This window comes from Pyricularia pennisetigena, chromosome 1, assembly GCF_004337985.1.
Source record: "Pyricularia pennisetigena strain Br36 chromosome 1, whole genome shotgun sequence".
NCBI classification, from domain to species: Eukaryota; Fungi; Ascomycota; class Sordariomycetes; order Magnaporthales; family Pyriculariaceae; genus Pyricularia; species Pyricularia pennisetigena.
The window spans coordinates 4,746,721-4,760,898 of NC_043740.1; the positions used below are offsets into that span (position 1 = coordinate 4,746,721).

General features: G+C 47.5%; 3 protein-coding genes across 3 annotated transcripts; all 3 read left to right on the forward strand.

The window, feature by feature from the left end:
* Positions 1-3,056: 3,056 nt before the first annotated feature.
* On the forward strand, positions 3,057-4,352 carry PpBr36_07882 (uncharacterized protein; the record flags this gene model as incomplete). Its single annotated transcript, XM_029895015.1, has 2 exons — positions 3,057-4,048; positions 4,121-4,352. The coding sequence occupies 2 exons, from the start codon at positions 3,057-3,059 to the stop codon at positions 4,350-4,352; spliced, it is 1,224 nt and encodes a 407-aa protein (XP_029748737.1).
* Positions 4,353-10,087: 5,735 nt separating this feature from the next.
* On the forward strand, positions 10,088-10,590 carry PpBr36_07883 (uncharacterized protein; the record flags this gene model as incomplete). The annotated part of the gene is made up of 2 exons (XM_029895016.1): positions 10,088-10,157; positions 10,424-10,590. The coding sequence occupies 2 exons, from the start codon at positions 10,088-10,090 to the stop codon at positions 10,588-10,590; spliced, it is 237 nt and encodes a 78-aa protein (XP_029748736.1).
* Positions 10,591-12,228: 1,638 nt separating this feature from the next.
* Positions 12,229-14,148, forward strand: PpBr36_07884 (uncharacterized protein; the record flags this gene model as incomplete). The annotated part of the gene is made up of 6 exons (XM_029895017.1): positions 12,229-12,465; positions 12,542-12,776; positions 12,840-12,913; positions 12,978-13,026; positions 13,084-13,543; positions 13,617-14,148. The coding sequence occupies exons 1-6, from the start codon at positions 12,283-12,285 to the stop codon at positions 14,146-14,148; spliced, it is 1,533 nt and encodes a 510-aa protein (XP_029748735.1). The 5' UTR covers positions 12,229-12,282.
* Between the last annotated feature and the right edge of the window lie 30 nt (positions 14,149-14,178).

Below are 14,178 nucleotides of genomic sequence, written 5' to 3' on the forward strand. Positions count from 1 at the left end.
AGCCGTGACTACGTGGCACTGGACAAATCTTATGCTAACCTCTATAACGGCAGTGAAAATAAAGCTAGTTGTAGTTCGCTACATCCTATGCCAGACCTTTGAGGACCTGTGCACTTGCCGCTAATTCTCATCACCTGAATGGGCTTGGCAAAGGCAAACACTTTGTATCCTGCTTTGCTGTACCTGCTACAGCTAGAGTTTTGGGCGTTGTTTGCTTGGCATGATTTCCTTCACTGGATCGGTTGCTGTTCAACCCAATCCTGCTCATGTCAACGGCAACCCTATTGTTCTCCATCGTTCCAGGTGAGGTTGTGATACCGGGTGAATGGCGGTTCCTTTTTTTGAGTCTGACGAGTTGATGGGTCGAGGTTGTGGCATTCCCTTTATGATCAGTACCACAGCCAGGAGATATGTCTATTTATATAGCCAAAATGACTCGATCAAATACACAATCCACTGCATGCCTTGGTTGACGCCAGTAGTAAGAACACTTTAAGCAACTGTCTAGTTTGCACTTTACCAGATGACCAAGATTCCTCAGAAAGCCAGTGGTACCAAAGGTGGTTGACCATGCTGCACTAAATTACCGTATAAGGTGTGATCCGTCATCTGACTGATAGCTTAATTTCCGCCAAGGTTTTCCGCCAAGATTTTGAGGCTTGAACAAACGTTACTCGGATGTTTTATTACTCGAATTTGATTATTAGGGAAAAGGGAGGAGGTGGGGCAACACAGGACCCTTGTGTTCAGCTTTGTGGGTGAACATCCACACCACAGCTTACTGTTTCCCCACAGACCATGTTTGACGAGAAACAGAATGAGTTTTTGTGTTTCAATCTTTTACTATGGTTATGTAATTTAGCAAAAAGAAAAAAAAAAGAAACCAAAAATTTGCTGACCTTGGTCATTTAGACCATGTCCGCATGGCCTTTGTGTACCTGTTTTGCAACGTGGGTCACGATTCTCCGGCGCCACTGGGAGCAGTAATCTTGGCAACCTCCTCCAGCTGTTCCACCAGCCCTTCTCCTCGGACCGCATGCCGCCAGATGGTAATCGCGTGTCAGATGAGCGCGCAGGAATTTGATCTGGGCAAAAGGACAATGCACTGCTTGCTATCCACCCCAGACCATCTGTACTAATGCTCGCCCCGGGATCTCGCGGCTTAGGGAGGGATATCCTATATGTTCACCCCCCCTCAGAACTTGCAGGAAGTCGTCCGTCATTGATCGTCGACCCATCATTACCCAAATCAACAAAGATAGCCTGCCTGTTCTCGTCCTTCTTCCCAAAAGCCTCAGAACAAAGCCAGAAAACCCCCGTCACGGACGGTCGGAAACCAACCAAACCGGGCCGGCCCGACGACGCTATAATAAGCTTTTCGAAGGCCAATGACATGTCGTCGACCAACATTATTACCTATCTTATAGAAAAAGCGGTCATGGAACCTCCAGGAACGAATGTGCTACCTTGGCGTAATGCTTCATAGGCTAAAGGAAGCAACAACTGTCCTTTCGTTCTTGTGGAACTCTTTGCAACTGTTGTATAGCAAAAACAGCGAAATGCAGCTCGCATCCCGCACGGTACCGATGGATCGCTTCCAAAAAAAAAGACGTGGTGGAAATATGTTTCCGCCGGCGTGAATACGGCTTTCACCCTGCGGCAAGATTTCCACCAGCGCGGAAAGTATTGCCCAATGCCCATGTGGTTGGTCTTGCTGGCTTTCGCCTGTTGCATGTGATATTCTGCGGGCGCTCGCTGTTTTAAAAGTACAGGGTGAATAGAATAACGGCCTCTCCACGAAATAGCACAGTCAACTTGTTCAGCGGCGAGGTCGCTGTCCTTTCACGGCTTTTCCGCGCTAGCATCTCCTACGTATTGAAGCAGAATGAGGGCAAGGATGGGAAATGTGGAAATCCAATATGATTTCGCAGCGAGAAACATGCACAAGAGAAGGACTTGTTAGGCGTAATTGTTGTTGACTTGATGGCATCATGATGAGTATAAAGCATCACGCTGCCAGGCTCACATTTCAAGTCTAGTCTGGTACACAACCCTTTTTTTTTTCATTTTGATACCTCCCCTTGACTAAAAAGTCGTAAAGCAAGCCATCACCAATACCTGCCCAAGATGAATTGAAAAGATGGAACAGTTACCTATACGAGACCCAAGACGAAGAAAGCCAATCGCGGCCAGTTTCTATTTCAGGTATCCTTCCCAACCAAAGTCAAAACGATAAAAGCTTGACGGCCCGTAAGTCTTTTTTGTCTGCATCGGAAAGGAAATCCTGTGCCCACCAAAATGCTTTATTTAATTTTATTTCTCCTTTTCGTTTCCCCCTTTTTTTTCCTGTGGTTTTCCACTGCCGTCTTCCGTAGTTTATGGGAAGCACGAGTACCAGAATGCCACAGCCAGATACTTACACAATGTATGACATAATAGCATTATACGTCAGGGCGCAAATTTATTTCTATTTTTGGCCGATCGCCATGAAGATGATCGTCCTGAATGCTTAAGCATTGCTCCCAGACGGAATGCCCGAAGTCACTTCATCAAGGATGGGAAGGGGTGTTCCCTGATATGAGCTTATTTTGAGAGCTCCGGACAGTGACTTGACGAAAAGGAAAGAAAAGGAAAAAAAAAAAGGCAAATGAAAGATACACTGTAAGTGGGAATCTCCGCACGAATGACAGCAGCTGTCAAGTGCAGTTTTCCCTGCAATTGACTACCAACCCGAGCCTGCCTAAAGGTTTATGCCGAAATAGAAAATGCGAGTCGTGCTGCTGTACACAAATTTGTCTGGAATATTCAGTGAGAGACTCTCGACCGACACATAAAATAAGAGCATTACTCCGCTCTCCCAAGGATTTCTATTTTCTCTCTTTCCTCACAGACTTTTATCGTCGTCACCCTATTCTGTTTCCTTTTCTGTGGTTCTTAATTCTGTATTATACGCCTGCAGACTTCCAGTCTGTTCAACAACCCCCTTTTTTTCTTTTTTTTTTTTCTTCTTTTTTCTTTCTTTTTTTTTTCTCTTTTATTTTTCTCCAAGCGCCAAGATGCACGCATCCAGCTGGTTGAAGCTCACTCTGCTCGCGGCCCTCAGCCCCCAGGCACTGGCCCAAGTCCTCGCGGACCCGGCTACCGACAAGGCCGGACTGGTGGCTCGTGATGGCCCGTGGCAGCTTGGCGACCCGGCCCCCGATGACGATGGCACCCACCCTGGAACCTACCCTCCAAAAATCCCAAAGGGCGCAACCAAACCCTCCGGCCATGGTAATGGCGGAGCTCACGGCAAACGGTCAGACGAGGATTTCTTGAACGCTCATCCTGGGGCGCGCCGAAATGGCTTGGACTTGAACGGGAACATACTGTCGCGGGGGCATGGATTGCGAACATCGCCGAAAGACTGGCACAACCCTATGCTTCCGCATGTGACAAAAAGCCCAGAGGCTTTGAAGGAGGAGAAGGAAGCTCGCCAGGCTGCCGCAAAAGCTGAACAGGCTGTCGCAAAAGCTGAACAGGCTGCCGCAAAAGCTGAACAGGCTGCCGCAACATCTCAGCAGACTGCCGTAAGCCCCCGCCTAAATTTCGAACAGCCAGTGAGGTTCCTGCACAACCGCAGAAGCGTCGAGTCCGACCCGGTCTCCCAGGGTCAGATCGCCGCTCGCAGCGACGACTCCGATTCAGGCAAGCTTGGCGTCGACGCCGACGGCAACCCCATTTATAAAAACAGGGGCTCTCGTCGCACCGGCCGCACCGGCAGGGTCGTGGCCCGCCAGGAGCAGCCGTCCACCCTCGAGCGACGCTTGCAGCCCTTGCGGGGCGACAACCTTGATTTCAAGTCGTCCAATACCAAAAAGACCAAAAAAAAGCACAAGAAAAAGAACAAGGGAAAGAACAAGAAAAAGAGCAGCGAACAGGACGAGTCGGCCCCTCTGCCGCGCGACAACGATGTGTACAACGAAGACGGCTCCTTCCATAAGCACGCTGCCCGTCGTGACCTCGAGCCGCGCATGCAGCCCTTGCGGATCGACAACCTTGATCCCAAGTTGGCCAATGCCCAAAAGATCAAGGAAAAGACCAAGAAAGAGACCGAGGAAAAGAACAAGAAAAAGAGCAGCGAACAGGACGAGTCGGCCCCTTTGCCCCGCGACAACCCAGTGTACGACGAGGATGGCTCGTTCCATAAGCACGCTGCCCGTCGGGACCTCGAGCCGCGCACGCTGCCCAAGTACCAGGGCGACAACCAGGATCCTGCCGACAGCGACAGGGACGTGCACATGGACGACGGTTCTTTCGCTCCGCAGGGTGGTCGCCGGCCGCCTCGCAGGCCTCGGGCTTTCAATGCCTAGACTCAAGGGCCTGCAGGGTCTGTAGCTGGGTTCGTTGCTTTGAGGTTTCGGGAAGCGGGGGTGGGAAAAGGGTGAATGGAAGAGTGCTTTGCTGTTTTTGTTTCGGTTTTTTCATTCTTTCGCTTATTTCCTTCTCTGCTATTTGTCTCTTTGGGTACCTCTCGTCTTGCTTTTTCTCTTATTCAGCATCCTTTTTGCGGAGTTTCTTTGGGCCCGTTTTATGCTAAGAGCGATCATCAAAGATTTGACTGTCAAATTGCATCTAAGGCGTCGACTGGTTTCATCTGTTTGCTATAAAAGTCGCAATCAATTTATTCATCAGCTTCCTAAATAAAGCGCAGTTTAGCGGTTATTCTTGATCACGCTGGCTATCTGGAAACAACTTCAATGTTTGACTCTCGTCTAAGGCCTGCGAAAACCCGAAACCAGGTTTAGCCCGGCCCGGCCCACTAGCCCATGGGTTTTTGGCTGGGAGCCCGTAAAGGCCCACGGGGGGTTTTTTTTTAGCGAGTTCATGGGGGCCCGCGGGCTGGCGGGCTCAACCCGAATTGGGTAACTCGCGGGTTTTGGACTAGCAGTGGCGTTCCAGGAGTGGACATGGCCGGGAAGTGGACACCCTAAAGTTGTGGTTTAATCTTTCATAACAATTTAACAAATAGTTCAATAAAGACCAAAATTTGTACGCATATAAAACCAAGAATTGGCTATTTGATGATATAGGTTTTGTATTTGTAAAGCATGCTTTGAATAAGAAAATAGGCTTTTTTCAATTAGCTATTTTTATGTTTGAGAAATCGAATAAAAATGCCATAAGTGTTTTGTAAGCTATATATTGTAAAGCAGTTAAGGATACATATACTGCAGCTTGGCTTGCGTGGCTATTAGCTATAATCAATAATTATTAAGTTTTTTAAGAATAAAAATTAAAAAAACACATACAATTTGTTAGCAAACAAAATATTTAAATATAAAATAGAATTTATACATAAACAAAAAGAGCTCCTAGATATAAACTAAAAATTACATTTGGGTTTTTTTTCTCGCAAAGAAAAATAAAATCATTCAAAATCAATTATACTTTTGAACATTATAAATTTTAATGTGAAAATCTTGAAAATAGCTGTTTTATTATAAATGACTCTGTTTTACAAATGGAGGAAATACCTATTTAAACCATATTCCTACGGTTTTGTATAGGATTCTTTTTATTTTCTCATATACATAGAAAACTTATTTTCTATGTAAATATTTATTTAAAGTTCTTTAAACAATTTGTATGTGTTTTTAATTTTTAACGTCGAAAAATTAATATATTGCCAATTAAAGCTAGCAGTCGGCTAAACCTAAATGCAATATACGTATTTTTATCCGCTTTATGAAATGCATTCCACAAATTATGTATACCCTCTGTATTCGAACTTTAAAAAATAAAAATAGGGACTCGTATAAAAACTTCAACGTTCATCCAAGTAGCGCCCTATAATTATAAGAACTGCATCATTCAATAGCCAGTTTTTGGATTTATACATGTACAGATCCTGGCCTGTATTGAACTATTCGTTCCTTTGTTATAAAAGATTAAAGCACAACTTTACGGTGTCCACTTCCGGGTCATATCTGCTTCTGGGTCACCGATTGTAAAGCGAATATTTAAAAAAAAGAAAACTTTTGATCATAAAGTAGAATTTAATGAGAGTATTTTATATTATATACTGATCTACAGAACTATCAGTACTAATACACGAATATATATATATATATATATATATATATATATTATATTTTACGGGTTTTGCACGGGGGCTCGCGGGTTGCCAATATAAAAAACCCCCCGTGGTCACTTTTCGGCCGACGCAGGCCCCCATTGGTGGGTTTCGGAATGCCTCTATGGGAATTAGATGTGGGTGGGAGGAGTAGTGGAAGCTGTTAATTGGGATTACATTGATTGATTGTGTTGGGTGCCTCCAAGTTGTATCTTTTGCTACCGTTACATCTGAAGCCTCAACTGAGACTGAACATAACTACCAAGTAAAGGCATGTCAATTGCCACCTTTTGTGCAGGGGTTGGGAAAGTTAGGAGCTCAGGAGTATGTCTTGGTCGCAACGTGATTCATAATAACTACTTTAGCAAAAGTACACAAGTCCCGATAAACAGCCGAGATAGGGCAGGATCCCCGCCAAGCTATGTATCACAGTTTCATGCGGCATGGCACTCGATGGATAGAAAAAAGGCCTCTTGATCTGTTACCAACAAGTTCTACTAAGCCTTTTCCAGACCGCGGCTGGCTTCCTGGCATCAAACTGCCTGGCTCCACGAGCTTTTTGTGAAGCCCTCATCAATCAGCCTTCAGGACTTCAAAATCTATTTTACTATTTCTAGCAACCTCGCTGTATCTATTTCCAGAATCACTGCTTGTATTCCCATACCCAAGTTTATGGGTGCCAACAAAGCCAAGACGACGAGGAACAACATGGTTCGTCCCAGCGATGATTGATACTCTTGAGATCGACAACGATGTGAGTAATATCTTCCGCAAACAAGGGTACCGGTATATTAGTAAAGATAGCAGCGAGCGGCATTTCTTTCAAGCCAGATATATCTGCCCCAGAACTTACTCGGGGAAGAACCCACAAGTAATAGATCTTGTGTTATGGAGAATGCCTTTTCCGGCATCGAGTCAAGGCCATTATGGCAATCACCGTCGTTCATGTCATCCACGCGAAAGCAAAACTCAACATCCCGGCTTCTCGTTACCGTACCCAGGCCAGTGCATTTCTTGCAAGTAGACTGGACTCCAGGATGTTTCATTTCGGCCTTTTTTTCTGCCTCCCCACGTACCGCTCGTTAGCAGATTAAGAGGGACAGCAAATGCGCTATCCCCACCACACACGTGCAAAAGTTGGCGCAGTGCTAGTCAGAACCAGGGTTTTCTTTGCTTTTTTTTTTCTTTTTTTTTTGTATCGTTGGAGCAGTCGCGTTTACGGAGGGCGAGGTTATACTAATAATAGGTGCTTATAACTGGGGATTTCAACCAACATGTCGGTCACGAGGGTTGTTTGCATCGGATTTGATGGCCCGATCGGTCGATCGATATTCACCAAACACAGCCAAATCTGTATAATAATCCTTATACTGATGGTGCTTTCTGGGCCAGCCATGTTCCCGTCACCTTGACAAAGCCACCACCCGCACCCATAGTCTTGGTTCCACAAGAGACTTCAAGGTCAAGCCAAGGCTACCCCGGATTCCTGCAGAGACCGAGATTGATTTTTTGACGGTCAAAAACAAAAATGCACATCCTCGGCATGAACCATCGCCCACTCCTCCACATGGACTTGACAATGCACACCGAAGAGTTCGGTGCGTCCAAACGGCCAGTCCGGGCCAGCTGCTCTGCACCCTAAGCGCCGGGGTGCTAATTTCATCCAGCAACCGGCTATTTATTAATAGTGCTGGAAACTACAGCAGAGCTCAACCACGCCTGTGTAATACTTGTGGCACCTTTCTTGTGATACCTTCCCAGACGAGAAAAAGCTTGTGTTGAGGTTCTGTATCCATTCTCAGGACGACTGTGGGGCGAATTTGGAGGAAAGGCAGAAGAATCACCTCGGTTTATGGTCTCTTACTGAGAACAAGAAGCACAATATATGGAGCCATAAGAATTATTCCGGGAACTCGTTCCAGGTTTCAAGTTTCAACCGGGGTTGCCATTTGTTATGCGGCCGCGAGATCTGGAAAATCAAATCCGTCATTTGTAATGCCGTTAAAAGCCTGTTAAAAAGTAGCTGCTGCTACTTGTCACACGTGGAAGCGAGAATATGGTGTGACAGGGTACATACAAGTCTTTGGACGACGGGAATACCGAACCGGTAGCAGCAGATTGGGCTTTGTCCTGGGATGGATGGTAGGGTTACAAAGAAGGAGGAGTTGGGGGTAGGGAGGAACCAGTCTCTTTGTGGAAGTGCCGGGTGGTAACGGGACGGCAATCAATAAAGGATCGGCGTTTGGACATGGAGGGAATCACAAAATGAATAGAGAAATCCGGCAAGACAGTTACTTTCCTATAAATATATGTGCTACATAGACCTTCATCACACCAAATTTTCCCTCGCTTTCTTCCCTATGCCCCCAACTTCAACCCGTGTCGATTTTTAGACTGATCCTTGCAGGCTGCGCCGCTAAATCTCCTCATCGCCCGACTGCATGTCCCTTGTACCAATTGCGGATTCCCAAATTAACGTGACCGCGACTTCTGCATCAACATGTGAGCGTATCAGTGTTTAATGCAAAAGAATACCGAAGGCAGGGCTGATGCATTTGGCCGTGGAAAATCTTTTCTAATTTTCGCGTCAGCTGGCAATTGACAAAGTTCAACAGGTATGTGATTTCCGCCCGAACAAGCTTAGTTCAGCGTTTTTATGTTCTGACCGACATAAAATAAATTTCGCGACGCCGTCTCTGGCCAGAGCAACGAGCTTTAAAGCTAACGAATGAATCGCTACTTCATTACTCGTCTCCTCATCTTTGCTAGAGCCCATCAGTTGTCAACCTGATTTGGATGTTCATTTACGCAGTGTCGGCCAAGTCGAAAATCGTGGTTATCTTGGGTCGTATAGCTTTTCACCGTGTCTCGTTTATATGCCCAGTTTACACACGTTCTCCGACGCGATGCAAAGGTTGTATGTTGCTTCATAATTTAGTAATGCAAATATTCAAATTATTATTATACCTCAAAGACGAAACAATGAAACAAAGAAAACAAATCTGGAGCTGATGTTATTCCGTTTGCAGCATCAGTATAATAATCTGGCTCTGATATGTAAACACTCCCAGTTCCGCGGAGAAGGGCACACCTGACGCTGCTCATACTTTTGCCCACATTGATAAAATGTTGGAAATATGTAGAATACAGCTGATTACTCGTTCTGGTCACGTGCATGTATAGGAAATCTTAAATTTCGGGTCAACTTCGCAGTCTTACAGCTGAAGTCCTCTCGAGGCATCTGCAATAGCATGGGTTTTACATAGCCTGGAAGAACAAGGTACTCTCTGCCGCTGTTGAATAATTCCTGCAACTTACTTTCGGCTTTGTTACTTTGAAAACTTTAACATACGTCAGCTCGCTCCACACTCTGCAGTATGCGATACACGGGACAAAAGAAGCCGGCCTAAAAAGTAGTTCTGTTGGCCTGTAGTGACATTAGTGTCGTTAATAATTACCTTGTTATGTCTGGGTTAGGTAAATATCCCATCATCTGCACTCGCGCTCGCTTTCTCAGTTAAGAATCTGCACACTAGACTAGTGACAGGCTAGTCGCGCTAACGGAGGAATTTTTCATATAGCGACATTGGATAACTTTCTGTTAAAAAATCTTGACACAAAAAACACCGGAAATGGACCAGGAAATGAGACGATTTTTTATAACCTATGAATCGCCAAGAGAATCCGTGTCCGTAAAGCAAATCTCCAGTGTTATAGGCATAAAGCAATACGACGGGGATCGCCGATATGATCGAAAATGTCAAAGTCGACAGAGTATGAATAATTGTCAAACTTACATACAGTTCAGTAGCTATATAAATCAAGGAGCAAATCCAACTTGGTTCCTCGATTTATCTAAACACCATGAGCATTTTTTTAGCTTGGATTCTCCCGTGGCTATATCATCCAAAGACAACCGTTGCAACTCCTCCAACAAGTCAAGCTTCATCAATCTCCACATCGACTCTCACCATGCAGCTTTCCGTATTTATCACATTCTTTGCTGTGGCCGCTGGGCTCCAGGAAGCGCGTGGAAAAGGAGGTATGTTCTTCCCGTAAAAGAAAGGAGCCCAAGGCTCAATGTCGAATTTGCTCAACTTCTTTAAGGGCAATCTCCTGATATAGCAAGTTGCCAGCAGAGCGGTGTAGCCCAGTGCTAACTCTTTACTAGGCGAATGCCGTGGTTGTAGGGATTGTGTGGCCAAAGAGGCAAATGGAAGTCCCCTATCATGCCTCTGTAAGTTTGTTTTTTTTTTTTTTTTTTTTTTTTTTTTTTTTTTTTTTTTCTTTTTTTTTTTTTTAAACTAGGAAATAAGACTGTTGCACTTTGCCAAACCGGGCACGGCATTCATATTGACTTCTCACAGATGACGCAACATCAAGCACCAAGGGCAGATGCCTTAATATCTGCCCAGGTAGATAGCATGATGAAGGGCACGGAGACAGCCGAGTGGGAATTGAGGGTTTACATGTAAAGATGTTGGTTGTACAATCTCGAGTGCAATTTCCACCAACCAGAATCAAACTTTCTCAGATGGAAGCTGGTAATTCGTGGGGCCAATTACCCAGCTGCTGCCCTCTCGGGGTCGCCATATAGCCATTTTTAAGCTCATGCGCTTAGCTTAAGCATAAGATACTATGAATTCGCAACTGCGTGGAGCATTTTGTCATATCCCTCATGTCGGAGTCCTGCGCTTGTTGGACGAGAGAGCCATGGCTGCTTGCGCCGGACTCGCTTCACGTAATCCAAACAAGAAATTATCTGTCTTTTGCGACTTGAGTGACTCCCAACCTGCAGGCGACGTCAGCCTAATATCATATTGATTATGTGCAAAGAAAAAGATATGCTTAGCAATACCTATAGTACCTTTAATTTCCCTCTGTAATCATGCTAATTTGTTCAGTTGAAGGGCGGTTTGATCAAAATTCCGGTAACGGTTACTTGTCCTGTTCCAAATTGCCTTGATCACTCAGACCACTGCACACAGGGCCTGGTTTTAATCTGAAGCTTTCGGCTGCCGGAGCGACCTGCCCATCACCAACTAGCACTAGACGTGTATGGGACGAAAAACGCCTCTAATCGCTCTCATCCACACCATCCGGTGTCACCCGGATGGTAGCTTTGGTCTATTATTGTCGAATGTTCAAGTCTCAAATGTCAAACGTTATAGAGATCGTGTGCGCTACCACTCGCCAGTAAATGTGGTGGATGGCTATCCTACCCAGTCACCCATACTTTGCCAAGCCTTCCATCTTTCTGGCTGCACCGCTTGATCGCATCAAGCCCGCCAAAAAGAACAGACTAAGCAAGGGAACCACAAGCTTGTTACGACGCCAAATGCGGGCGGGACGTTTCCCCGCATCTTGGTGCACGGGGTAGTTGCGGAGGTGGTCCACTGTCGTTGAGCTCAATGACAAATTGAGTCGTTGACAGTCAATCTCAACAAGGATGTGGTGCTCCACCCACCGATTTTGGGGCAATTTCTTTTTTTTTTTTTTTCTTTTTCTTTTCCATTTTGTGCTTCTCCGTTGTGATTACGGCTTTCGGAGTCTGGAAACACAACGTGGTCGAGATAAACTTTGCGCCCGACTGGCTGGCCTGAACCTACTGTAGTGTTTCTCGCTGGTTTTTTTTCTTCTTCTAATCCCAAGATTGCCCAGATCAGCAGAAAAACAAAAACGTTCAAGCCGACCATCTCAGACGAGACGACAGTTCGGACAATGCTCGGGGGACCCTAGACTGAATGCTTAATCCGACACCGTTCATGTCAACGTCAGCAAGCATCCCCAGCTGCAGTAAAATCGGGCCTTGTCGACTGGTATTACATCTTCGGCACGTATCCGGCAGTCGACGGGCCACCTTTAATTGGAGCCCGCTCAGCAAATATCGAAGCCGTTGTCGCAGTCGAGGCCAGCAGACTCCGCACCACCCCGCAAACTCTGCAAAAAGCCGAAACCCACCGGACATCATTACCTCTCCACCGTCCATTCAACAAGAGTGGAGATTTCCCACTCGGAAGAGACCACCCTTGCGGGCATGTTGAGCAAATCGAAGGCCTCTGATTATTGTACAAAAAGGGCCCGGCGTTCCTTCACCCCGATTCTCTGTCAGGCCTGACCCTGTCTGTGCCTTATTCCTTGTGGGTGCACCAGTCAACCCGTTCAACATGTCGCACGCAAACCCCGATTCCAAGACGGAGGCAGAGGTCTCCAGGGCACAGACGGCCGACGACTACGATGCTGGAAACTTGAAAGAGGATGCCGGTCAGAAGCGGGATTACAGCGGTGCCGTGACCAGCACCGACCCAGCCGAAAAGGCGCTTGTTCGGAAGTTGGACTGGCGCATCATGGTGAATAACGCGCCTGCTTGAGTTTTCACCCCTGGGACAAGAACGGACTCACCTGACAAGCTTCCCAAAACAACAGCCCACGCTCTGCGTCATGTACTTTCTCAACTATGTCGACCGCAACGCCATCGCGCAGGCGCGTCTCAACGACCTCGAAAAGGATCTGGGCATGAGCGGTTTCGACTTTAACGTCGCCGTCTCGATCCTCTTTGTCGGCTATGTGCTGTTCCAGATTCCCAGCAACATGTTGATCACGAGGATACGACCTAGTATCTACATGAGCTCATGGATGATCGTCTGGGCCATCGTTTCTGGTATGTCGGTCACTTGATACTCGACATGGACAATGGTCATTTTTACTGACCTCTTCTCTGCAGCCTGCACTGCGCTGGTCCACAACAGGGGTGGGCTGATTGCTTCTCGTTTCTTTTTGGGTATCACCGAGGCTCCGGTATGTCGTGTCTTTTTCTCCACGAGATTTTGACATGCCCGACTGACCAGGCTTTATGGGGTAGTTCTACCCCGGTGCGACCTACATGCTGTCCATCTTTTATCCCCGCAGAGGTTTGTCTAGTCCACACTCGCCCAAGGCATTCTGCTCGAAACTAACAAAACCACAAGAGGTCGCAACCCGCATCGCCCTTTTGTACTGCGCGCAGATTCTCGCAACTGGCTTCTCCGGTCTCATCGCCGCCGGGGTTTTTGCAGGCCTGGACGACGTCCGAGGGATTAGCGGTTGGCGATGGTGGGTAACTCCCTTTCTCAACCAAACCACGTGGGTCCAATTTCTGACGCAAAAGACCGGCATCAGGCTCTTCATCATCGAGGGCGCAGCCACCGCTCTCGTCGGCCTTCTCGGCTTCTGGGTGCTTCCCGACACGCCGCTGACGACGCGCTGGCTCAACGAGGACGAGCGCAAGATTGCGCATGAGCGCATGGAGCGCGACCGCGTCGACGACCAGGGCGAGTCGTCGGTCATGGTCGGACTCAAGCAGGCCGTCAAGGACCCCAAGGCGTGGGCGTTTTGTCTCATGCAGAACTTGCACCTGTCGGCGTGTTCCTTTAACTCGTTCTTCCCGACGTAAGTTCAAGCCATTGATCCTCCTCTTGGAAGCCTTTAAGCATCCTAACCTGACAACAACTACAAAAAAAAGTGTCGTCAAAACCCTCAAGTTCAACACCACGCAAACCCTCCTCATGACCTGCCCGCCCTTCATCGTAGCGGGCATGTTCGGCATCGGCTTCGGCTGGTCTTCGGGCCGGCTGCACGAGCGCACCTGGCACATCACGGTGGGCCTCGCCCTGGCCGTGGTGGGCTTCGTGCTCGCGGCCGCCGAGATGAGCGTGGCGGGCCGATACACGGCGTGCTTCATCTTCGCGGCCGGGGCCTACTCGGTCAACTCGGTCATCATCGGCTGGGCGTCCAGCACCTGCTCGCAGACAAAGGAGAAGAAGGCCGTCGTGCTGGCCATGACCAACGTCGCCGGCCAGATCGGTTACATCTACGGCGCCTACATCTGGCCCAGCACCGACGAGCCGAGGTACACGATCGGCTTCAGCGCCAGCGCGGCGTTTGCGCTGGGGAGCATCGCGTGTGCCTGGTGGATCCGCCTCATGCTCATCAGGGAGAACAAGAGGATCGTCGAGGCGGCGGCGGGCGCGCCGGTCAACCTGTATGGATACTGAAGACGGGTATCATGGGGAAGCAGATGGGGA